We start from the raw sequence: 26,609 nt of genomic DNA on the forward strand, positions 1-26,609 counted from the left end.
ACCACTCCAATCTTTCATTCAGTTTAGACAAAAAAAAAAAAAAAAAAAATCAGACCCATTGACCTCAACCTTAATTCATTGTGATGGACTTACAGATCCAACTAAACTGTGATGGTAAAGATACGGTAAAGTTAAACTGCTTATGATCACGAACAGTTAAATAAATAAATGAAACAAAATCTTCTTGTAGTGAGAGGATATGAATGGGCATTTAAAAGTAAGAATAGAGAGGGGGGGAGGGTTGCACGGCGACTGAGATCGAGAGGCCACTGGCTAGTGTGTCCATCTGACAGGCTTTGATGACTCAAAGGAGTTAAACCCAAACCAACATTGGGGGTAAATAAGGAGTCAACTGTTTTGGTGGCATAATTGCAGCCTATGAAGGGTCACCGTTTACAATACTGTGTATTATGGTGGGAATCTTTGCCCCGCTGAATGGGGAGCCCAGGTCATATTTCTCCATGCGTTGCTGTGATCTCCTACATAATCATTCCTGTCAGCTGGCTCATTATGGATTTTGTCCAAAGCCCTTGAGTGATGTGAGAAGAGCTCTCTTTTCTCCAGTCTGTCTCATGCAGGTATCGTCTTTGTCCCTTCACCCGAGCACACCGGGGTAAAAAAACCCCCAAAAAAACAGAGCTAACGCTAGCAAGAACAGGAGAAAGCTACTGGCAGACTTTGTCATCATTGTTGTTAATAAAGACTTGATCCCCCTCTCCCTCTCTATTCAGAGCACCATTTCCTGTTTGGCTGTAGTGACAATATTGAGAGACAATATGCGAGAAAGGTCCAGAGGCTTGGTCAGATAACAGAGGACAGAGGGAAAGAGAAGAGGAGAGGAAAGAAGGAGGTGAAACACCACAACCCAGAAATCTACTGGAAATACCTAATATTCTAACTTAACTAATAGTAGTAAGAGATTACACAATAAAAGAATTGCATTCGTGTAACATAAATATGACATTTTAAAAAGCCCCTTTGTGAGTCTTGTGAGAATGGATAAAGCTTTTCAACAACACATGTGCCCATTTGATAGCAAAGACAATGGAAAATATATTGCACTTTCCTTTTGGTAGTAATGCCATTTGAGACAGGAAACATTTATAAGTGGAAACGAAAAAAAATGATACAGTAAAACATGAATAACAGGGACAGTTTACCTGCTGTCTTGGTGAGAGCCATCCTGCAGAAGGGGGTCAGTTGTAGGTCTGCTGCAGTGGAGGCTCTGGGGGTAAAGCCCCTCTGAATGACCCCCCGCTGGCAGCTGCAAGCTCTGCCCACATCGCATCAGGGTGCCCTGAGCATCACCCAGCTCGGCATTCGCATCCTTCTCCGAGCAGAAGACACCATTAACTGCAAAATGAGAGCAACGATATTACTATTAAACAGGCTACTTCGGATATGATCTGAAGATAGGTTGATTGTTAACATATTTTTCTACAGATAGGACCAGCTCAACTTTGACATGTGCTGCTATCAGAGTAATGTTCATGGTGTAAGCAAGTATTTGTATTCCAGATGAGAATACATCAATTCAGGACAAAATTCTAAATAATTTCTACAGAAGGTCCAGCCAGTAAGCGTGATAACTATTTCACCGTTCAAGAATTTTAGAGACATAATGTGCCTTTAAACTTACACCTGTTCTTAATTTCTAATACAATCCTTTTGTGAAAACGGTGACCTTATTAATTTACATAATTTGCCATTTAAGGGATAGCATTTCCAAATAATCAATTACAGGAAAGGGAACTGTTGCAATAAGTCTGGTGTAAGAATTGAAGAAATTAAACTGAATGTGCAAAGTCATACGCAACTGGACTATAGTCAAATATGTTTGGCCTCCTATTAAAAAGGCTTGCTGCTCATCAAAGTGTTTGAAAGCAAAAAAAAAAAAAAAAAAAGGAGTCAACAGCGAGGAAAATGCCTGGAAAAATAAATGTGCTCATCGGTATTTACTCATTTTCAGTCCAGCTCAATTGTTTTTCCACAAAGGCAGGAACCGTGCAGAGACAGAGAACACAGAACTATTTATTTTCATTGTCTTAAACAAATTTCAGATTTCGTGAATGTGATCAAAAACATAAAGAGAAAACTGTGGGAGAAGGAAGGGGCTGGTGTGTGAGGAAGTGTTTGTGGAGGGTAAGCCGATATCCCCACACACTCGTGTGCAAGCCACCACACGTCCAACACATTCAAACTTTCTTAACTCAATTTTTTCTAATTTGATTTTCCCCTTACAGTGTTATTGATAATGCTTTCACACACGATTAGTTTTTCTTTTTTTTTTTTTATTATTATCAGTATTATTATTAAGTCATTCAAACATCTTGGATATGAGGGAAAACATAAAAAAAAGGATATTTGAGAAGAATTAAAAGGATATAAGGGGATGGAAATGGACTAAATATAAAGCAGTGTGAAAAAAAAAAAAAAAAAAGAAATCAGCAAAAAATAGAATTTAGGTGAAAGAAAAATGGGCCGACAAAGGACAAAGATAGAAATTACAACATAAGTAACAGATGGAAAAAGCATAAACAAGAGAGGAAAGAGGGAAGAAATGTTTGGGAATAGGGGTAAAGGGTTAGAGGAACGTACAAAAGAAAAGAAAACAAGTGTACTTGTGGCTATTCTATCCTCAGTTTAATGAAAAAACGTTCACATATCCCGGCTGTAGCCGATGTGTCCACAGCCTCCTTGGCATTCGTCATGTCATGGGTCAAAGCAGAAACACAAAGGAATAGAAAAGAAGCAAAGCGAGCTACACAAACAGTCCTCGATCGCCAGGGGACGGCAGGAACAACGCTGGTTTCACTCAAAGCTGTTAAAAGAGGGCTTTCAGCTCTGGACTGTTTTCAACCAACACAAATTGTCCTGTTTAACAAATTCTGGTTGTTCTTTTTAATTCCCCCCCCCAGTTCCTCACCAGTTATACTGTATACACGACTGTGTTTCTGTATAAAGCTTTCAAGGCCTGCTCATGCGAAGCCAAGTATTTCCCTGCCTAAAGTCATGAAATCAGGGAGGCCAGAGTTGACGACCTCAAGTATCTTTTACTTGAGACACGGGCTGTTCGTGTACATGTACAAATTCTAACCAAAATAAACAACCAAATAAAAAATACCGTCATCATAAAGTTCTCAATGTTGCGGGCAGCTGGTCACTGGCCTTGACGAAAAGCACCTAAAATACAACGATTGTTTTCAAGCACAACCTTTTTTTTATGTCTGTGTAAAATCTCAGTCATCCAGGCCATTCATAGTGACCCTCAATGGTTGAATCAAAGGCAACTGGACTTCTTTTGGTCCGTGAAGACGACACCTCGCATCTGAAAGGCTCGTTCGGTTTCGACTGAGGCTTACAGGCTGTTGTTGGGACGTGTACACTTTGTAGCTTTTTGTACACATAGACCTCTATGAGTCTTTTTATGACTCTTCTTTTCTGTTTCTTTGTACGTGTTTAGAGAGCATAAAAGTCATGCATTTTCCCTTCTTTTGAATATTCATTTTGAAACAAGCTTTACAGAAAAACTTTATATTTCTCAAGCACTGGATGGTCCTAATGAAAGTCAAACGCTGCATCACAATAAGAACGACACATTTCTCATATAGTTCTGTCCCACCTGGCGTCGTTCAATGCAGCCTAAAAGCATCCTTTGAAACTAAAAAAAAAAAAAAAAAAAAGGTTTTAAAAGGTGAAGAAATCTATACTTTAGAGGTGGAGGGTGTGCGGTAGATTAACACTTCACTGTTACTCGGGAGAACAGCATCTCTAACACATTATTTTGCTTACTTTAGCTTTCTCGTGCTCCATTTAAACCTTCTAGTGAGGCTTATGAGAAACATTTTGGCTTGCCTTACAATAGACCTCTTGTAAAAGAAAAAAGTAGAATTTGCATGAATCTGTAACAACACAATGACTTTTGCTTTTTTGCCCATTTCATAATTCCCCATTGAGGCCCGACTATACAAACGCTCGAGTACACAGGCTCCAACAGAATATTCTAAACACAAACCACAGATAGATCGAGAGGCTGTTAAACACGTCTATGTAAGGCAGGGCATTTATCTAATCCTGCCAATGTTTATTTTATGCAACTGCAGGGAGACGAGGCATTAAAAAACACCGACAACTACTTTTGAAATATCACTTGCCTAATTACAAATCCAGCAGACATGTAGAAACATCAGCTTTCATTCAAAGTTTTTGTCTCCATCTGATGAAGGTCAAGTCCAACAGTTACACTGCTTTTAACACTGTTTTGGGTCTCTGCCAACTGCTGAATTCACCACTTTGTCACTTCTTTGCCAGTCTTTGGTGAGTTGGAAGACTGAAAAACCCACTGCAGAGCTGAGTTGAGGGATGATGGCCTATGGGTGTACTTCTACTCTTTTCATAAACTTTCCATGTGCAGGTAGCCACATGACACACTTTACATATCAACATGACTGTGGAAAAAGCATCCAATTATTATATCAGCCCGACATTTAAAACAGTTGATTATACAATACTGAAATAGTGCCGAATCAGAATTTGAAAGTCAGACTAACACACGCAGACAACGTGGCTGTCAGTTTGCTGCTGCATGTATACTTCAGTGGGACTCAAAGTGGCCTAGTCACTCTGGCACATGCTCCACAGTTCCTGTTCTGTGCTGATACACAGAAGAAGAAGAAGAAAAAGAAGCTGTTAACAGAGAATAATCACCAGGGATGGGCACCATCGATTATCATTCTTTGACATGGGGCAAAATTGCATCCTGCTAAACTGTTTGTCAGCTGCTTTGGTCTGTGACATAAAGGGTTAACCAGAAAAATCCCAATACTAACGAGCTGAAAGGGGAAGTATCACCACCTACTGTGGCGGAGTAGAACAAATTAAAACAATAAGAAATTGATTCCCCTCTGTCCCCTGTGACAAGGAGTGCAGTCCAGTTAAATGGCCTCATTGAACTATAACCATGCAAAGAAGCAAAAATGAAAAAAAACAACAACAACAAAAAAACTGCTATTCTATATCTTGTTTTTAAATAAAGCCATCAAAGAACTTTGGAGCTACAACACAAAACAATTCTCAGCAGCTTCAAAGGGCCCTTTTTTGTTTTTACCCCCCATGAGCATGGGTTTAAATGCTGTTCGAAGTTTGCTTGAAATTTCTTCATCAACTGGTTAAGAGAGAAACCATGAGTGTCACCAAGAACATGGCTTTAATTTGCTTGTTCCAAAAAAAAAAAAAAAAAAAAAAAAGAAAAGAAAGGAAAAAAACGGTCTACTTCCTAAAAATGCCGTAACTCCTATTTCCAACATTTGTTATTCGTGTGGAAACTATGTGCACTCGTGTATCCATCTTAGAGACACCTTTTGAGCGTCTAAGACATTAGTCAGAGTGTTAAATGGGTGTTAAAGGTCTTGATCCTCCGTGCTGCAGAAAGTTAGCGCTCCAGTGATTTAGGGCTTTGCTACATTAACAGAATCAGTCATGCTCTGGTGGGGGAAACAGCAGGCTCCTCAGCATATGGGGGCTTGGACGGAGACCAAAGTTAAATTCAGTTTATATTGAATGTGCCATGGTAATTCAGCGTTAAACATTTCATTGTGTGTTTGAGCCTAGTTTGATCTGGACGCAGAAGCCAGAGACAGCATCAGAGGCTGAGGTGAAATGTAAGACATGCGGCAGGGTTGACAGGTGAAGGAAGAGTGTAGTGAAGGGTGAGTGGATGAAAGGGCGAGTCCCTTTTTGAAAGGGATGGAGCGATTTTTCTCATCGTTGTGCGCTTTATGGGTGGTCTATTGAGCAAATAAGCTATGTGTTCATCAAACTTCACATTCCTTTGGCTCCGGGTGTGATTTTTTATTTTTTTTTCCCCATGTTATGTTCCTTGGAAAACTTGAGAATGAAAAAAATCTCTCGGTGTAGTTCATTAATATAACAAACCCCAGTGGAGTTTTGAACCTTGAGTAACACAACAGAGTAATGTTTTTATGTCAGTGCCCCTTTGTGGTTTGATCAAATAAGTTTAAGTTGCAGGAAACAAAATACACATATTGATGGCCTCGAGAGAAAGAAAGAGAGAAAGATGTTTTAATATGTATCGCTTAAATAAATGCACATCAAATATTGTTATAATTCCAGAAATCTGCTATATGTTACAGGAAAACATATATTAATTGATTAATACAGAAAGAAAGAAAGAAAGAAAGAAAGAAAGAAAGAAAGAAAGAAAGAAAGAAAGAAAGAAAGAAAGAAAGAAAGGTCTGAGTGAAGACTGAAGGCTGATTTTGAGGAAACATGAGAAATAAACAATTAAGTCTACAAATATTTCATGGAAATAGGAAATTCATTCAACACATTAGTTAGACCCGAAGGACACACACTTTGTGTTTTAGTTGGAGATGCTGAACATATATACATATGAAGAAAACTTCACAGGGTACCTTTAAGTCCATCTCAGTCTGTTACCATCCCACCACGTAAACAGGTATTGTGTCCAATTCTGGTTAGCACTTCAGAACAACCAGGGTGGGATGGTCCTCTGATATACACACTTGCAAGCGTTCAAGCCCAATTAGAAACAAGTATGTATGGGCGTGAAATCAGGGATGCAGGGGCAGAAAGAAGGGTAAAGAAAGAAAGAGGCCAGGCAGTGCCAAAACACCGGGGGCAAGAGCTGTGTTCAGCACAGAGACCATGTACAGATGTGCTGGCTCATCCTCACACAGAGCCACTGATGTCAGCCTTGCCAACTAAAGACGAATGCACAAATAAGGACTCTATTGTTATCGGTCCCCGAGAACAACACCCCAGAAAAGGGAAAAAGTCCCTTTCGGAACAGGCAAAGAAACAGATCCTGTTCATAGCACAGTGTATAATAATACTCTGTTACATCTAAAGTGGTATCTTCCGTTCCATAAATGTCATCGAATGGTATCAATTGCTCACTCTGCCTCCACTCTTGTATAATTAAAGTACCATGTTCCTTTCAGTGAGCATCACTAAAGGATGACGGTAAACCGAGGAGCTCACTGAGACGTATAAGAGGAGTTAAAGCAGCAGTGTGCCAGTAAACATATGCACCGTTGGACATGAACACTAATGCTCCAAACAAGATTGCAATTACAAAAGAATGAACATGGTTATTTGAGCAATTGTTTTGAGACAAATTTGATTATTATTTGGCTGAGGTTGTGGGGCGAAACATCAGTCCCCCTTCAATATGCCTAACCTGATGACATCCATTCATAATGTTTCAATTTATGCAAAAATCCACAGGGAACACAGCACACAGAGTTATAAAACTCAGACACATTGCAAATGCGAGTGGAAAGATCTCTCTAACCCTTCTGCTGATTAAAAAAGGCCCTGTGACGGTAAGGGGTGAAAAGTAATACAATAGACAGGAGCTGTGAATGAATGCGGGCTTGATAATTCTGTTAATTGGGGCACGACTCACTCGTTAGAGGAAAGTTGCGGTCACCGTTACTGTGGCTACGTCGATTGTTAAGCACGTTTCGCATAACTGGATGAATTTCACGTTGGGGATTGTGGCCAGTGAGGTTGCGCTGTAATTGTACACCTATTCAGGTTGCCTCGGGGGCTGATGATCAGAGTCGTATTCAAGTTCAGCAGTGTTGTGCCTTGGCTAAAAACCTTTCCCTCCCCTGACCTCAGTGACCAATAAATGACTAATAAAGCAAAGCAGACATGTGTCTCCAATCTAACAGAACTTAACCCCTCTGAAACAACATGGCTATTATCCCAAGATATTCAGTTATGACTGCATTACCATACAAAGCATTCCAATCTATACAGTACTGAAAAGAGCAAACCACATCATCACATCGTTATATGTTACTGTCTCCCTCAATGAGTCTATCTCATTCTCACTCTTTCTGGTATCATTATTCTCTTCAGACAGACCAGTCCAGCATCTGATCAACAGATGCTCTGGACAGCATTATTAAGTGTAATTGGTGGTAATCTGGGGCGATTTTTTATTTTGGTGACACATCATTTTCTATAATTCTTGCCTCTCCCTTTTAAGTCACCTAAGCGCTGTGTTAAGTGCCAGAGTGAGACCGCGCTTGTGCCAGCATTTAATGTGTTCAAGTCTTCAGAGACATGCAGGCCTCAATGAAAAGCAGATGTGCAGATGGATGGATGGTTCAAGGAGAGGAAAGGGGAGCGATTGGAGGTGTACTGTACTGGGGACAGGGGGTGTTGGAGAGGGTAACGGTATGTCAGGAGTGTGATGCAAACATCTGAACCCAAGGCACAACCAGCTGCCAAAACCACAAGACAGATGCCTCTGGAAATCCTACGTGACACTTCAACCGGCCCCACTTTGGCTCCATAAATCATAACATTCAGCACTTAAACTGATAATAATGATCATTTTATTCCTGTCTGCTCCAACACCAACATCTGCCTATCCTTTCTGTCTTTCAACAAGAGACAGATCAACGCATACGAGTATGCGACAGCAGACAGCAAGACTTTGTAGTGGGATGCTCTGGTTGTGCATCTTGTCCAGTGCAGATGTTGTGTATTAGGTTGTGTAAAGCTTTTCCTGGCTTCTCTCAATCTCATAACTCATGTCTATATTTGTGTCTGCGGCATAGGCCCGGATCTTATTTGTTTGCTTAGTAATGGATGTATGATTGAAAACCTGGGGGCACAAGTAAATGAAAAATAACAATGTCTAGAGAGGAAGCGCCTCTTAAAGCAGGTGCAGAGCAGGGTAAGAGGGAAAAATTCTATGATATTACTGCTGGTGCACAAAGACGTCAGTGTTTTTTGCGGTAGGATCACCAGTACCAGCAGACATGAGAATTTTATCAAATCAATTTGTTTTGTTTGATTCTAGTTGCTTACAAACTGGCATCTTCCTCCCTGCTTTCTCATGGTCAGCTTGGTCATATAACAACCCAAGATTAGCCCCTCGAAAGCCAAATATAGAGTATCAACCTCGAAGACACATGCAGTTCAAAAGGTATCAGGATGCAAACTTCCGCTATCAGGGCACAACAGCCGAACTTCAGCTAAAAAAAACAAAAACAAATAACGTTAAAGAAATGATTAGCATGCGCCACATACAGCTGAGCTCTGCCATGCAAACAAACTTCACTGTGGATAAGCCTGCTTGTTCCCACTAAGTGGCTACACAGTTTTAAGTCACACCGATGAACGCGGCGGTCGCTAAACGATTAGCTCTCCTGTCTTTCAGAAAAGAGGGAACATGCTGTGGGAAGCAGGCATCCACATAATGCTGGGCTCTTCAGATGGAGTAGTGCTAACCACAGTCATGAACACAAACAAATAGTTGGCAGCCATCAAACCTCCTTACCCCAACCCCACCCAGCCCACTCCACTGCCAGAGTCTGCCCGCCGAGTCCTGGAGACTAGTTACTTTAGCGCACTGGCGGAAGAGGGGGCACCGTCTGTCAAAACCTAAACATAGGAGGGAGGGTTTTTTGGGGCGAGGGGAGTGTGACACACACGTCTCTACTTTTTTGTCTCTCACAAATGCCAGCTCAAAAAAAAAGGGGACAAACTCACTAATATGCATTCCAAATGAAGATGCACTGAAATGCTGGCAGCATCCCTGATCACGTTCAGCAACCGCTCCCAACTGGCACAGCCAATCAACTTCCTCCGCAGTCCACCCTGATTAACATAATTAAACCTTTACACTTGTGCATGTCACCACCTGGTGGTAGCACCTCGTCACTGGAGGCGTCTTCCAGGCCATCTGCTCTGAGGACGAAGATATTCACAGGTGACGAGAATACAAACTTCAGTCTGAGAGAAGACCTGCAGCTTCAAAAGGGTAAAAGTGCAGATAAGACAGAAAGATTGTAACTATGATCATTTCTTTCAACCTAGCAGCAAATGTTCTAATCTCAAGTTCTAAGCTCAAATCATGTCAAGTGACAAAGATTTAGATGCAATGAGCGATGACATGTAATCATTTAACTGTGCTTATTACAAAGGGTTCATTAGGACGTCAAATTCCACAAAAATCGTGATGTAGTTTGTATTCTAGGCCGTCAAGGGCTGAGGTATAAATGACAAAGTGTGTTTGACACCCACTGCAAGCACATCTTCTTATATCTCTTGTAACTTATATCTATATAGATATATATAATATTTATATCCAGAATCAAGAGAGGTGAGTCATTAACATTGGCAGCATTGCTACACACATGATATATAAACAGAAAAAGAAAAGAATTCAGCATCAGAGATTTAAACACCAGGAAAGGCCTCATATTGAACTCTGGAAAGAAGGTAAAGTACACAGCGATGATGGATTATTACAAAAATAAGCATATCCTTTGTCTTCAAGTCAAACTCTTTTAGAACATTTGCTAATAAAGCATAAAAGTGCGTAGTCAACAAACCACAAAAAAAATCCTCAAGCTGCCACAACTCTGACCTGACAATCTCTAGGATAACAGGATTGTTCCCACAAATCTGTACACTGTGAGGATTTATCACAGACAATCAACGTTTTACAAGGAGCGCTCAGCCAAACCACATCCTATAATTTGACAGAGAAGCCGCATTGCCGTAGAGGCCAAACATTGCACAAAGCACCAGTCAGGACCATGGAGTGACTTGATAGACTATCAAACTGACAGAACGCGATGCACTTGGCTGGCAGACATGTCAGGGATGTCTGGCTTGATGACAGACACCTTTATTGGGCTGGTGAACAACATGGCTCCGGAGCCGGGCCAAGAGGGCCGAGACCTCGGCATGGGATCAGGATGGGCTTCAAAGCCAGACAAGAGGTGGCTGTGTTTGGGGAAGCGGCAGTAAATACTGGCAGGGTGATGTAGCCAGTCTGAAGTTTTAGGACTGACGAGAGCTCAAAGTACCACACCCTCAAAGAAAGTATTAAAGACGTGTGAGTCTGCTCTGCTTCTTTTTGCTACTTTTAAAGACAGGACATGAATACAAAGTGTCATGAAATTAACTTTAAATATTACAAAGGCATTATATCCGTAACCTGTGTGTTTGAATGCTACTTGAGAGCCTGTGTTATTCGGGCGGCTGTGTGCATATTCATGTTTGTTTGAGCTCACTCATGAGAATGACCAGTGCATATGAATCTGCCATAAAAAATAAAAGTGGATTTAGCGCAGAGGCAGCGTTTTCAGTACAATAAGCCTCATTTTGTCTGTGTGCCCACTCGATTCGTGTCAAAACACAGCAGTCCCTCTGAAACTAAACTGAAATCGGATCTATTTGCCAAACATCAGCTTAGAGCTCTGGTAAAATTGTTGTAATAGCAAAATAAATTTGTGGTGATGAGAACGGACTGGTTATGAAAAGAAGTTGTCGATCAAATGTCATTTGTAGCAACGGTTTTATTCTGATGATGAAATATATTCTGTGTGGCCAAACTACAAAAAAAAGAGACTCTGGCAATAGAGACATATTTCTCCTATTCTTCATGATTTACGTGCAAACATTCATTAAAGCACTTTTCCAGGTCTTTTTCTGAATACCATATGCCAATCATCTGATTTTACATAAATGGGACGACAAGAAAGTGAATTGAAAAGCATTTCAAGTACCCAAGAACACAGTAGCCTCTAAAACAGAAGAGACGTGAAACCCTTACCAGACCTCTAGATGTGGCAAGAACCTTGTCTGAAAGACATTTGTCACTAAAAACACACGACAGCCTGCTTTGAGCTTCCCAAAATGCACCTGGATGACTATGTGCCATTAAGAATTGGAGGACTGAATTATTTGGACAGAATTCCCAACAATGTGCGAAGAAAACAATTATTGTTGTATATCCCTGTATCTCTACGGTCAAACATGGCGATGGCACCATCATGCCGTGATATATGGTCAGGGAGATTAGAGGAGAGATGGATTCAGAGAAAATATAGAGCAGTCCCGAGTGAACACCTTCTCAAAAGTGCTCGGGATCTCCTGCAGGGCTGAAGGCTTACGTTTCAATAAAACAACGTGTTGGTGTAAAAGTTCCAAGAAAAGAGAGGCGGGACTTCAGGAAAACTTTGCGAAAGTCCCGGAGGGACCCATCCAGAGACCTGATACGAACAAAGAACAGGATCGATGGAAACTTCAGTATGGCTGCGCAACCAACCAACCCAGCTGAACCTGAAAAAGTTTGCAAAAAGGAATGCAAAAAAACCTCCACGGGAAAAAAGTGCCAAGCTTGTTGGATCGTCCCCAAACATAGTTGAGGCTGTCATTGCTGCCAAAGGTTCTGTAACCAGGTTTTTAGTAGAAGAGCTGAACACTTAGATAAATTAAAGATTTCACACTTTAGTTTTTAGGAGAGATGTAAAAAAAAAAAAAAAAAAATGTTTTAATTTTCCTATTTTAGAGAACGAGAAAGTGTAACAAAAATCAAGGGAAAGCCTTTCAAGACGAGTCTGAAACAGAACGACAGGTTGAAAGAATGAGAAAACTTTTCATTTGTATCATTAGACTTCATTAGCTTGACTAATTTGCTGTGTATTAAACATGTTGGTTTAGGTACTTAGGTAGGTAAAAGAATACAAAAAGGTTTTGCATGCAGTAACTTAATTTAATCAAGTGTGTTAAATGCTAGCTAAATGATGTTAGCGTGGCAATGTATTTACACAAAGAATCAAAGTGTTGATTCTTATAAGTTGTAATGAATCATACTCAGGACCACAGTTTGACAGATTTACAAACTAATATAAAAGAAAAAGAAAGTTCTTTATCTAAGAAATAAAAATGATATATAGTAAGTTTGTACAAGCAAAAGTCAAGGGATGGCAAATTCAAGTGGAAAAAGTGGAAAAATTTTAGGTAATCAACTAAAAACAACATACACAAGCCTGATGTGAGTGTTGGAGTAATTGAGGGCTCTACAGGGTCGTTAGTGTAAATTTTCTTGGAACTACATGTGCTGCATCTGTGCTGGTCAGTCATATAAAATATCGCTGGATAAGGGATAAATTGGCTGGTTTCAGGGGTTTCTCTATGTCATCAAAGAACCCTGAGATGACAATTCCGTGATTTTCGAAGTGTATAAATGAAATGAACAGTCCTTCGGGTAACATAGGTGTCTCAAAATTTAAAAGACATCCAGCCAATCCCTCCACTGAATCTAGTGAATAGATGGATTTATTACCATCTCTGGATATAAGCTGCGAGGTAGCATTACTAAAAACAAGTAAAGTAACTGAACAAGATGAATTATTTCCTAATGAATAATGTCAGATATGACAGATTCTTTGCTGTCCCCGTGTAGCTGCGCTGGATGAGACTATATGAGCCGATCTGGTCAGTGTGCCAGCGGCCTGCTCATTGTGGTCCAAGAAGCTGGTGGTACAAAACTTACAGTCCTCTTCGGCCAGAAGCCAATATTTACAAGCAGGCCTAGATCTGTGAGAGAATTCTATTGAACACAGATGGCAGGAAATTCCTCGGAAATGACAGTGGCCAAAGTCAACCGCACAAAATAAGAGTATCTCCATGAAGCAGGCGCATCAAGGCCCATCTGACAGATACTCTCTTCTTCTCGCCCAGCACCACCTACTGCCTTCGATTACAGTTTGACATAAGAGGAGATTTATATGACTTCTGTAAAACAAGTGATCACTTTGCAGCAATTACTGTATATTCTTAATGGTTTAGAGGCAGCAGCGGGGGAGAAATAATTGAATAGTTAGGAAAACGTCTGGAGGAGAGCTTCCTTGATGGTCGGTGGTCCGACTGAGAGGTTGAATTTAAGTGTTTGTAATTAGATCACATTTGGATGGAGCAACATTTGAAAATGATTATTCTGTTACCTACACACTGTGCAAATAACCTTCTGGTATACTCAGAGGGGATGCTCGTTGTTTAAAACAAAGGCCAAACCAGATGTTTGAGGAACCACGAAACGACTCCAATTTCACTTCCTACTTCTTTCTGACTTTTTGTTGTTCTAAAGCAGGAAGAATAATGGAATGGTACTTTGTGAAAAGGATATGTTCAAAGCATGCATAGTAATTGCCTCGCCTTTTGAAGTTCCTGGTTAAAGCTGGGGTCAGTGTGCTTCCACTGTATCCACATGAATATTAGTCAGGTCAAGATGACTGGGGTTTAATTCAGTCTGAAAATGTGGCTCTTTGAGGGGGAAAAAAAATTGTTTTCCAAACGCTCACAATTTGAGCTGACAGCAGTGGCTTCGAAAGCCGTACGCTTCAGCGACACAAAGTAAGCTGCGTCCCCCACAAATCCAGTGATAGCTCTCATACTAGACACATGAGACTAGAAAAGGAACATTAAGAAGTTCAGTAATGTGAGAAAACCCAACTGTGTCCCATTATATGATGATGGGCTGTTTGTTTTTACAGTTTGTTCATTAGTGAGATGTCTTCATGTTTCCCTCTAACAAATACATTAAAAGGGGGGGAGGACCACTCTTCTTTTGAAATGACTAACAATATATTTAAGTGCTCATGATCTTGGGTCCAAATAAAATCCTTACTTTTCAGTTGTGGAAAGTTTTGATAATATAATGGCTGACATAATGTAAGCCATTCAAACCAGAGTGAGGAAGTGAGCAACTACACGGCAGTCTGCCACCAAAGAGCAATAACGCAGCTGAAAAATGACCATGACCTGGCCTGGGGACCTCCTTCATGACTCAAAGGGCAACACAGAATTGGGGTTTTCATAAATATACAGAATAAATAAGAGAGGGCCCCAGGTTTTCCACTGAGCAAACCTGTGTTGAGTTTCAAACCACACATACCTTAGGAAGTCAGCAATACCATTCTTTTATTGTGTGGGGAGTCCTCATTCACCATTGGCTTTGGTATTGAGGACCACCCCCCTCACAACCACACAGACACACACACAAAACAGAGAACACACAGAGACGGGAGCGTGCACTCTGGGTAACTTGAGATGGACAGTCCAGCAGACATTATAATTCACTTAACATCAAACAGAGTCCCATAATGCTGCTGTGAGGAGACTGACAGGGCTGCAGTTCATAGTGAACCCTTCATCTACAAGTTCAGGAAGAGCCCACCGTTGGCCATGCTTAAGAAATGATGGTATGACTCCGGAGCCCCCCCACCCCACCCCCACGCGGTTAACAGGGACTAAGGCATAGTGGGGTCTGTAAAAAGCCAAAAATGGTACCAAGTGACACCTATGGAAACACATTCAATCTTGTGTGGTGGGAGGTCAATACACAGCTATTTACACAGACAGGAGCCCAGTGTGTTGGAATGGACAGGGCCACCATCAAAGAGCTTTATGAGCAAATATATTCTCACTGCATAAGCATTTTAGATGTCCAGGCATTAAACCCCTCCTGTGTTTTCCCTTCTCTTGTTTAATGGCTGTAATAAGAATCCCTTTGTTATGATTTCTGCTCTCGCTGCGTCCCCCCTCCACGTGAGGCAGCCGATTGTTGCAGCCAAACTGAGACACGATTTTTATTTCAGCCTCGACCTTTCATTTTTTTTTTTTTCAATGTGTCCATCGAATCGCTACAGGAGGCACAAGTAAGTAATATGAATCACGTTGTATGTTGTGACAGGATCTCGCATCTTACCATGTATCCCGACACGCAAAGAACATGAGCATAAGGACACCCGAGAACTGTAGCTTTGACTCTACTTTGACTCAAGATACACTTTTGACAAAGAGAAAAATCAGTGTCATATCAATTCAAGCCAGACGTCTACTTATACTTTGAATCTACTGGGGTTTTTTGTCAAGATATGTCGAACACAATTACATGAGCGGTGCTGTGCAAAAAAAATGTTTAATTCTGGTCATTGAAAAAAAAACGCAGCCAAGGACATGACAAACAACCCTAGCAACAAGAAGAACAGCAAGTCCAGCAGCAGATGGTTTGGCCTCTACAGAGCCCTGATCTAAATCTTGCTGAGTCAGTCTGGGATTATTTGAAGAAACAGTATAAAAACACAGATAAATTGTTCCGGCCATGTTTGAAAAGCCACATTTTTCCTGTGGATTCGGATGGATTTAGGCCGTCTCAGTGTCCACACCTAATCCACTTTGATTTTTGAGAACAGAGCTGTGAGAGGCGGGGGGGTTACTATCTGTAGCGGGAACGATCTGTTTCTCGTTGTCCAGGCTGCTTTTTATTGACTCTGGCTGTGTGTTTGGGGATCTTCCTGCTGCAGAATGAGTTTGGAACCAAACCTTCAGATCTCCCTGATGGCACTGCACCATGGATAAGAATCAAAATATTTAAAGTGCGTGAAACTTCCTCACAGTCGGGAGTAAGAGGTGCTATGCAACACCTCTGACTCCTCACTGCAGTCCAAATATATTTAGGTAGAACGTACAGTATGGGGACCCTTACAGTAGCCCACATTTTATGTCATTTACACTTAACATTTAAGAAAATTGAGGGGGAAAAAAAACAGAAAGCATCAAATATGCACCAAGCAATAAGGAATGGCTCAAACTTTAGAATCATAGACCCGAAAGGATAAAGACGTTGTATTTTGAATTCTGAACAGCTTAATCACTTGATAACAAGCAGAAATGAAAGAAATGACTCTTAATTTGGGTCTTGGGCTCAGCCGTGTGTGTTGCTTGGCTGCTCTTGGACAGAGAGCGTAAACCCTGAATAAGAGGGAATCTCAAAGGGCTCTGGCCTGTAACATGTGTCAAGCCTTTCACATAACCTGGCATTCATTGTGAAGCCCTTTTATGAACCATAAAGTATTCATTTCGCCCCTGACCTGTTTTCCAATATAGTCTCCAAACCCATAAAAGGGTTTTCTTTTCATTTATTTTTATTTGAAGAACTTTGAAATGCAAATGTTTGTTTCCCTGCGCGTAAAAATTGAGAGAAGCCATCTTAAAGGAAGAAATTTGATGTGAAATATGAATTCTAGCCATTTGACATCATCCCTAACATAAACATGCGGGTTCTCAGTGCAAGTCTTTTTGTGCTGTTAAATGAGTGTACTTTGGCAGGCTGCAGTGTACATATACTGATGCTTCGCCTCTCTTGCTGGACTCCTTCATGGCTCAGAGCTCTTGAGGCTTGTAGAAGACTGGCATCTTTACAGTGGCCTAGACTGGCCATAATTTCACGTCAAATGACAGGTCCGGGCTTGTAAAAATGGACGCGGTGGTAAACTATGTATTTACATTTCCAGCTAAAGCCATCAAGGGGCATGGCTAACAAGGCCTGTTGACTTTTGTTGACTTGTGGTTTTGGGGGCTGTATACTAAACATATTTTACTACACCTTGTTCCAGTCCTCAAACTAAAGCGCATCTGTGAAAATATATATATATTTTTTTATTAATCATTTCATTAAGTTTACGGTTACTGTTGAACTTTAATCATCACTAGTTGGACAAAAAAAAGCAGCATTCCAAGAAGAATAATCACTGTTATGACAACTGACAGATTTAAGTTTCTCTGCAAATCGAGTAGTTCTCGAAAAACACAGAATAGAAATCAAATGTAAAGATAAATACTGCCAATTTACTTGACAGTACCATCACAGCATCACAGGCAGGAATGGCTCAAAAATAAACCCAAAGTATTCGTCCCGTACGATAATTGTTGAAACACCAAACATATTTTCGTTCGATTTCACATTTGATTCCGTGTGAATGTAATCTCAAAAAAAACAACAACCGTAACACATACTAAAGGCAGTAAAACACTCTCAAAGATGACAGGTTAAAGCACATGTAGTGATATTTAATTCAATAGGAAGCATGTTTGGCAGTAAAACTAACACAATCTCTTAGAAATATGGGCAGAGTCGGGGTTGGGGGAGAGATTCCTGAATGGGTTTCCTCCAATAAAATTTCATCCTGGACAAAGGGCTTTCATTTGTCACTCAAACCTGTATCACCTGGAAAAGATACTTGTTATGCTTTCATATATTCGTTGGCCAGAGATACTGTGATGACATAAACATCTATCATCTTAATCACAATTCAAGCCAGTCGATCAAAATCTTGGCTGCGTGGTTTATGGTTGTCAGCGTGAACTGGGGATTTATTTCCCCAGCTCTAATCACAATCTGTATGAGTGTATAAAATGCTTCGGGGGACGAATACAGCATGTTAATTTTATGATGCGAGTCTTTTGTTTTATTCTGCTTTGTTCATATGCGATCCTGCACGTTTTCAAATCTACAATCATTTTGTTCTTTCCCAGCTGTAAGGAGCTGGATTCAAGATTAAACAATAAAACTCAAAGTTCAGATCCCTATTTCTCTGTTTACTCTGGCTCACTTAACATGTCCTGTATCGTTTTACCAACAAATCTGGAAAGCTTGTAACACAGCACGTCTGTGTGTTCCTCCCCAGAAGAGCAAACATGCTGTCAAACTCCATGGAGCACAGCAGAGAGCGCCGGGCTGTGTAACGCCGAGGAACAAGCAGCAGGTATTTGTTAGTTAATCAGCGTTTGAATTAAGCTAGAGGCTGAGGCTGTGTTCAGGAGCAGCAGGGCTGTTTTGACTAAACCAGCTCAGCGAGGGCCCAGTCATGGAGACTCCCAGCATTTGTGAAAGATTAGCGGCCTAGTCCTGATGTACAGAGCTAAGGTCAGCGAAAGTGCAGGACTCGGACGCAATTCAAGCCTTCAACCTATCTCTCCCATCTGCGGCTCTAACACGGCATATCTACTTGTCCTGGGACATGAGACACGGTGAATAATGTGATTAAAGCTTTCGGAGTAGGGTTTAGAGTTCGCTGAGGGGAGATTAAACAAAAGTTGTTGCTTGTGGAAGCAGCATTACCAGGTTGACAGTCATCCATTAAGATCATGCTGCAGAAGCACATACGACGTATGCAAGGTAATAAGCATATCAAGGTTTCCCTTTTTGCTCTGCGTACCATCTGCGAGCATTATACCGCGTGTGTCGGCTTCTATTGTATGACAGTGTGCTATCAGATGTGAACCCTTCCAGTCAGACTGTGCTGAATAGAGGAACAATAATAGCACACATGCTCTCAGCTTATCATTAGCCAAAGACAAAATGAAAACCAACTGTGTAGGAACAATAAAATAATTTGTCAAGGGAACAGGGTGCAAATAAATTCTGCTAAGCATTTTCCAATTGGCTAAAGCTCTAGCACATTGGGGCCAAGTGCTCAGCACCTGGCTGTTGTGGCTCTGACGCTGACCGATTCATTTCAGCTTTCAAACAGATTCATATTGGATGACTTTCAATATGAGCTGTATGTGTCGGATTTTTTCTTCTTATCAGCATTAGTCAACATGCGCTGTGAGCTGACTTTTCGAGGGTAAAAGTTACATAAATAGACGGAAGAGACTTACTCTCCTCCTCTGACTATCCGTGACTCAGCTTCAGTGAGGACATTTTTGGGAAGCAAAACCAGGGAACTCATCTTGAATATTCATGTCAAAAACTCCTAGTGATTAAAGAAAAGAGAGACGTTTCCTGCTACATGAAAGATTTTTGGTTGCTAGAGCCCCGTGGACTCAAGTGTCCCGTCTGTATGGATCCAAGAATCTCAGCATATAAATTTCAAGGTGAATGAAGCTGTTCTTGATGGATTTTGGCTTTCCCCATAAAGGTCGAACCCCTGAGACAAGCCAAAAGGTGTAGATATCAAGCCACTTAGGACAGCTACAACTTGGTTTCCATTAGATCCAAATCATTTAACTTTCATTTTCAACACAACAGGCCCACCACCACCATTCTATTAAATATGAAAGAAATCAAGCTCTGGATTATCCAACGTGTCGCTTTTATAAAGCCAAATATTTGCTTACACAAAGTATCTGCTGTCATAGTATGTGGAAATGTTATGCTTTCTTTTTTTTTTCCTAACCTGACACATTTGCTGGAGAATATCGGCAGCTCAGCATTTATTTTCATCAGCGTTGAGATTTTTTTTTTTTTTGTACACTTACAAAAACAAAGCTCTGTGTTTTGTTTTAGAGGCACGCAACAAGTGGCTGACCAGTGTTGCAACACACTTCAACCTTGAGCCAAAGAGAAACTAAACACAAAAACCTTTTACACCACGGTGTATTGACCTCCTCGTTAGAGTTTTCAATAGGCGCTGCGCTCTTATTAGCTGGCAAAAGTGTGAAATTATCAAGTTTCGCGGTCAACGCGTCCAGGCTGCCTTCCATTTTGACCCAAAACGCCAGCGCACATAAACAGCGGTGCTTCTAAAACAGCCGACCGCGAGCCCCAAAAGAGAAAAGTGTACAACATGATGTTTGTGTTAAGCTGTGTATTATAGGAGCTGACTTCTGGGTCTTGAGGGGAATGTTAAGCATGTTAATGAAGAGTGCATACTGAGGCTATTACTCAGTGTAATATGGACCCATTTAGCACACTTTCTGCACAACCCACATGAGCCCAAAACCCAAATGGAGAAAAAGAGGGCCGCAATTAGCCTCTGCAACAGTAACTCAAAGGACAGAACTGTCCGTCTTCAAAAATGCTTCCAGGAGAATTTTTCTTTTTCTTTTCTTTTTTCCCCCCTCAGACTAAGATGACAAGAAAACAATGCCAAGACAATGAACACTAGACAAAAGCTTTCAAACGCAATTTGAGGCAGATCATTTAAAACGCAGATACTACAGTAGCCTGGAGATAACAGATGTTCCCTGCTGTTTCCACTGCAAACATTTGGGACAGAGAGACCAGCTCATCTGCGAGATGACATTTATTTTTATTTTTCTTAAATTCCAGATAATGAAATCAAGCCAATATCTCTTGTAGGCAGCAACATTCGCACAGCAGATACATGCTGAAGTCTTTTTTAGATTTCTTTAACTCCCTGTTTGGCAACTAGCGCGTCTCATTGACAAAAAACACACGTGTACGCTGCCGTGACAGACACCAGCAGGAGAACAAACAGACAGTCATTGTATTTACTGAGAAAGAACAAGTAATATGACTCTCATTATAAACTGCTGCATCGTTAAGACATTCATCTGTCTGTGGTTGTAGCTAGATAGGTGCCAGGTGTGAGGGAGTGAGGCCATGTGGTGTAGACAGGACCATTGTTGGCTTGTTGCTTCTCACAACTCTTTATTCGACTTATATAAGCAAAAAGTGTTCAATTCCAGCATTTCACACAACGTTCTCATACAGAAGAAATTCCCACAAAATGATTAAAACACGACGAAAAGGGAAATTACGTCTTCTTATCACATACACCATCTCCTCGCTCTGATATTAGCCCACCGAAGAAAAAAAAAAAAACAGCCTTCGCTTTCAAATAAAATGGTCTGTAAATAGTCTGTGAAAATAACCCTAAGCATTGTAAGATCATAGTTCTGGCGCGGTTCCTCTAAACTTTATTAACATCCAGATTTGGCCTGGCTAAGCTCCCAGCTGCTTGCAACTTGGATTTTCAAGCATGAACCTGAACAGGGACGACAGTCGCGCATTCTCTAAATCTTCCAGTTTCTCCCATCAGGCATAACTGTGCCGTCCAGATTTGCTGCTAAAGAAGGTTTTTTTTTGACAAAACATTAGTCCACCTGTGCTACGCTGCTTAAAATGGATGAGGAGGATGATATCACTCTCTGAACTTCATACTTCAGAGGCCTGGCCTTGACAGGCCATAATGAATTTTGACTCAAGGCTTTGCTTTATTCTTTATTCTGAAAAAATGATTTAACAGATACTGACTGAGTTCAAACTTGGCTCTCCAGTGGGGACAACAATGCACGCAGATCTATATCTGCCAAGAGCTAATGCACATATGAATATCTGAGTCCAATTTGACAGAGTAGAGAAAGTGCAAGTTGTCATGCTTCAGGTTTGTGATTAATGTACACCAACATTCACAGGCAAGTGCAAATAAAGAACTTCTTGCAAAGCAGTCTTCATTCCATCATTACTTTGTGTTCTTATTAGTCCTAGTGAGCAACTTAATACAGTGCATATGACTAGAGAATAACTAATTCTTCCAGAACCTTATATTAACGAGCACTAATAAAGTATATAAACTGCACTATTAGACTTTATAATGTCTTTCATAGTCCTCTGGGGCAGCGCCAGCCAATGGTGCAGAGAGCTGACTGGGCACTGCCCCGTGGCAGCTTCCTGGCAGAGACAGAGAGAGAACAAGAGGGAGGATAAAACTCGAGCTTTTTGGCTGCTCTCTCCTCTGCACTAATGAAGGCATTAAAACAGCCTCGGCTAAATCATGTTTGCCTGTTTGTTTTTGACCACTCAGTTGAAGCCAGCGTTTGATTGGCTGGCTGATTAATCTCAAACATGACTGGCCTTGTAAAAAAAAAAAGAGGAATTTCAGACACCATTTACACAAGTTCAGCCTCGGTTTTTAAACATTTCAAACTGCAGCACACTTAAATGGTGATGTGTTTGCAAGAACTCTGATGCACTCTCGGCAACTTTTATGTGTTGCGAGTGTTACTCGTATCTCTGTCACATACAGGATGCTGACAGTGGGTTTCTGTCCGCATGAAACATGAGCCCCCCTTACCACTGACTCAGAGGGCCCTTCGATACGAAAACATTTTGTGTCTCCTGAACTCCACTTCTTTCCCCTGCCATGTCTCATTCTCTTTCAGTCTGCGTCTCCAGCCGACAGCTGCGAGGGCCCAGTAAGCTCTCAGCCCGACTCGGGCAGAGTCAGCAGCACTGTGGTGGACGGCCGCCTTAACTGCCACAGTCAGAGCGGAGCGGATTTTTCTTTGATGAAACACAGCAGCGCCGTGCCAAGAACAGCAAGTGGCACAGCCGAGATGTAAATCAAAAACCCACCCGTGTGCTAAGTCATACAGAGAGGTCTGCGAGAGGAGTCGCTGCTGTCTGAAAATGCATGAGTAATGCGCAGTGTATAGACATGTGGTCAGCTGTGGGGCATGCCTGTCCGGACTACCAGAATCAGAGAGGCCTGGGATTTTTATACGAAGAGTTAAAATTCACAAACAAATCTCGCATGATTCCCAAAACTTGGCAGCTTATTCCTCTTGTCTGCAAAAGTACGAGAAACTTTTGCAAGTGCTTCTGAAGGCGAGCTTTGGGCTAAAAATAAATTTTTATGAAGACATATCTGAGCCAGCTCTGCAGTTTTTTCTTGATTAAGCCGAGGCTCAGAATACATTTCTTCTGGTACTCCAGGGGTATTTCAACACTTACTAAAACCAAATCTTTTTTTTTTTCTTTCTTTCTTTCTTTCTTTTTTTTCACCGTTTGGATTTATTGGCAGAATGCGAGTCTGGTTAGAGTAAAATGCCGGAGCCCTACCACACTGGTCACATAAGAATGAGAGCAACTGGCCTTACTGACACCAACAATGGAGACAGAAAAAGGACAGCAAAACACATATTCCAGGTTTTTGTGTCGGTTTGTGGGTTTGTACAGGCAAGCAGAAACTGTCACAGCCTCCTATAAATCTCTTTCTGAGTCCAACTCCAGTCGAGTTGATGCAACACTTTTCTCTTCCTCTTGCCACACAGCTCATGTTTCCCATACGCATCATGTTTGATTGAGGTGATTCAGCCAAGCAGATGCCAAACTGGGACTGTTCTCGAGCTCTCCATCCCTGGTGGATGTGACTCAGGACGCGCTCTCGTTCCATTACCAAGCATTCCCCCTTCATTTCTCAGGCAGACAGAGGTTTACGGGAATACCACTGCACAATCATCACCGGGCCCTGGCTTTATGAATCAATGGAACATGCTGCAAACATTACAGCCTGCAACACCCTTCTCCCATGCAGCATGCTCACATTTGCCCATAACTCAGTGCTGAGCTCATACAATATGCAAAGACGTGGGCTGAGGCTCTTCAGCTCATGGGAATGTAGTGACTGCTGGGAAAAATTCATGAAAAGAATGTTACTATCAAAGTACTACTTTGACATACATGAACAGGTCAGTATACGTAATTCGACATGATTCGAGATCCCAAACTCACGCAGAGAGGACGTGGTTGCGGCCGGGTGCTAAAAGGAATAATCCGTATAACCTTTTTATTAACCATTAACATATACATTTGGTCAACCTCAGCCGTGAAACCAAGTGAACCAGAGGTTCAGGGAGAGACCAAATCTCTGTGAGCAGCAGCGAAAAACCTTTCCACAGCACCTGCGAGACAAAGCTGCCAGAAGTTGACCTCACTGATACTACTTTTTGGCAGGATGAGACCAAAAGTGATGCTGAGAACCACAGTTCCTCTGTCAAACTTCAAAGGCACAAATAAATGGATGAACTGATGTTCAAATGCTCAAGCTGATATTTCCTCTTGTAAATAAAGAGATGATCTGCAGAGATATCTAGGTTGGCAATAAAGAAGGGGACATTTTGTTTTTGTTTAAGAATAATACAGTTATGATTATGAGATCATTTCTCTTTAAAGAAAAAAAAAGTCTCAATTTTAAATTAAGAACAAAATATTATAGGAAACTGTGGGAATTTTGAGTCACCGTTTGAGTCACAGTGAAATTTGTGAGCAATTTTTGTGAAACAACGTGAAATAATTCAATATGATTTCCACAATTTAACAGCTGCACTGCTTGCTGGAAGCTCTTAACTTCTACTTGATTGGTTGGGTTGGGGGGGGGGGGGGGGGGGGGGTTTGGCCCAGGCCAATTATTCAGTGCCGACTTTACAGCTTCTTTCTCGAGTTTCCTTTGTGAAAGTGTTAGGAGACGCATGAGCTTCTCGGCAACTTTTTACTCTATGCTTTAATTTCACTCTTAGATTGCCAAAGTAGACATAATAAATGAAAGATTGAATGACTGCCCCGTTGGACATTGTAATGGGCTAAAGAACATCATTTACAACACATTAACTGCCTGCACTGCATCGCCTCGTTATATCTGCCGAATCAGGTGGATTGTCTTCGTTCTTTAACATTAAAGAACGACTTCAACTATTCAATTGCTCTCGAATCCCAATATATCATATATAATTTTCGCATCCGTCAGCATTCAGCATATTGAGCCCCGCGCCATCACAAATGAAAGCTGAAAACTGAAATCCAAGATAAATAAATAGTCATTCCTGAGCGTACATCAAAGCTGGATTCAAAGTGATTATAAGCCTCAAGTCCGACGCACTTAAAGCAATTTAAAACCTCTTGAAACAGCGGTGGCAAAGATTTTCCCAAAATGATGGTTATAGAAACATTTTATTTGACACAAATCTGATGATTTACGCAGATGAGCGTCCTCACTCAACAGAGAACAGAATGAGCCATTCGAACGCATATACGTTTTGGCTTAATCGCCAGTTATGTTTTGAAGTTACGAGGGGCCATTTGTTTTGATGACTGTGAGGGTAAATAATGTTGCTTTTTGGAAAATGCAATTACTCTTGAACTCTTAAGAGGAGACAAATGCGGCTGAGCCTTAATAAAACGGCAACATGTTTCCCATGCAATGCTTCTTCTGTCTTTCTGACAAAACCGGTGCCAACTGCTCGCTCTTCCTTCTGCGTGGGATGATAAAGAAACCACACGGTTTGATTAGAATAGCTGACTTCACCAGAGGCTCTTCATGCCTTTTCTCCCAACCAAAACAGTGCACTCGCAACCAAAACTATTCACAAGCTACTGGGAAGCTGTCATTAGGCGTTTGACAGTGCAGAGGCTCAAAGCGGCGCTGTAATGGTCGGTTGTTTCTCATAACAGTCAGATTATCGCCCTGCAGTCTGACATCTACAAATTCTGCCGGGGAAAACACAGGAAACGATGTCAGGTCGGGAGAATTCGACATCGATGCCAATGCCACTTCGCCACAATAAAGCGCTGCACGGATAGGGGGGCGAGTATGCCAGCGCATGGCGTGCGAGGTGTGTGTTCAGCAGGGATGCTCGCTCATTCTCTGTGTGTGCAGTCTGAGGAAAAGATGCTGCTGGGTTTGTATGGCTGTGCACAGGTAAGCGTGCCCCCATGTATAAAGACCGTACAGAGAAAACATGTCACATGTTGATGTGTGTGTTGGCAAAAGATGGCAAAATGCAGCCAAAGAAACGTGAAATGTTCCAATCGTGATCAAATCCAAAAGCCCATTACTCATCTCTTTACAGTCTGAATCAACAGACAGACCTCTTCATTTATCTGAGAGGAGTGTGGGAGTCGTGCACACTCCCTCTCCTAACTCAAACATTTTCCTCAAATAAGCTCCCACACTCAGCAGCATCGTTCTGGCCAGGAGAAACTTCAGTAAGGTATCAAATGATGCTAGAGTACACACTTCATTCAAGCCTGATTTTCTTTTTCGACAGGGGTCAAGTGTTTTTCTTTGCAAGCTAAATATTTTCTTTGCTGGTGGGCACTAATATTTATAGCACAGTGGATGTGCAGTGTTGGGATGATCGGCCGCTGTTCCACCCACAAAGAGCAGCATGCAAGGTTCCCAAACATAAGCACCGGGTGTGACATCGGTCGCTGTCATTCGCACGTCATTCGACAAAGAAAAATACGGGAAAACTTTCCTGAAATTCAGCTTCAAAATGCAAAAAAGTGTAGCAGCAAGGAGGCTGCGTAGAGGCAGCAAAGTCTGTTTAAAATAAACGTTTTAAAGGAAAATAAAAATCTGATCTATAACAAGTCCGCATCATCTTTCATGATCACCATTTCATTGACCTAATTCTGCCTCTCGCCTGCCTATTCACTT

The 26,609-nt window shown here is 41.4% G+C and overlaps 1 protein-coding gene across 1 annotated transcript in view; it reads right to left on the reverse strand.

The window, feature by feature from the left end:
* Window positions 1–26,609, reverse strand: part of glis1b (GLIS family zinc finger 1b) — a 68,382-nt gene that overhangs the window by 39,693 nt on the left and 2,080 nt on the right. The window contains exon 2 of the mRNA XM_075485204.1: window positions 1,161–1,353. Within this exon, the coding sequence (XP_075341319.1) occupies window positions 1,161–1,353 (193 nt within the window). The remainder of the gene's footprint in view (window positions 1–1,160; window positions 1,354–26,609) is intronic.

This window comes from Odontesthes bonariensis, chromosome 15 (genome assembly GCF_027942865.1).
Source record: "Odontesthes bonariensis isolate fOdoBon6 chromosome 15, fOdoBon6.hap1, whole genome shotgun sequence".
Lineage (NCBI taxonomy): Eukaryota > Metazoa > Chordata > Actinopteri > Atheriniformes > Atherinopsidae > Odontesthes > Odontesthes bonariensis.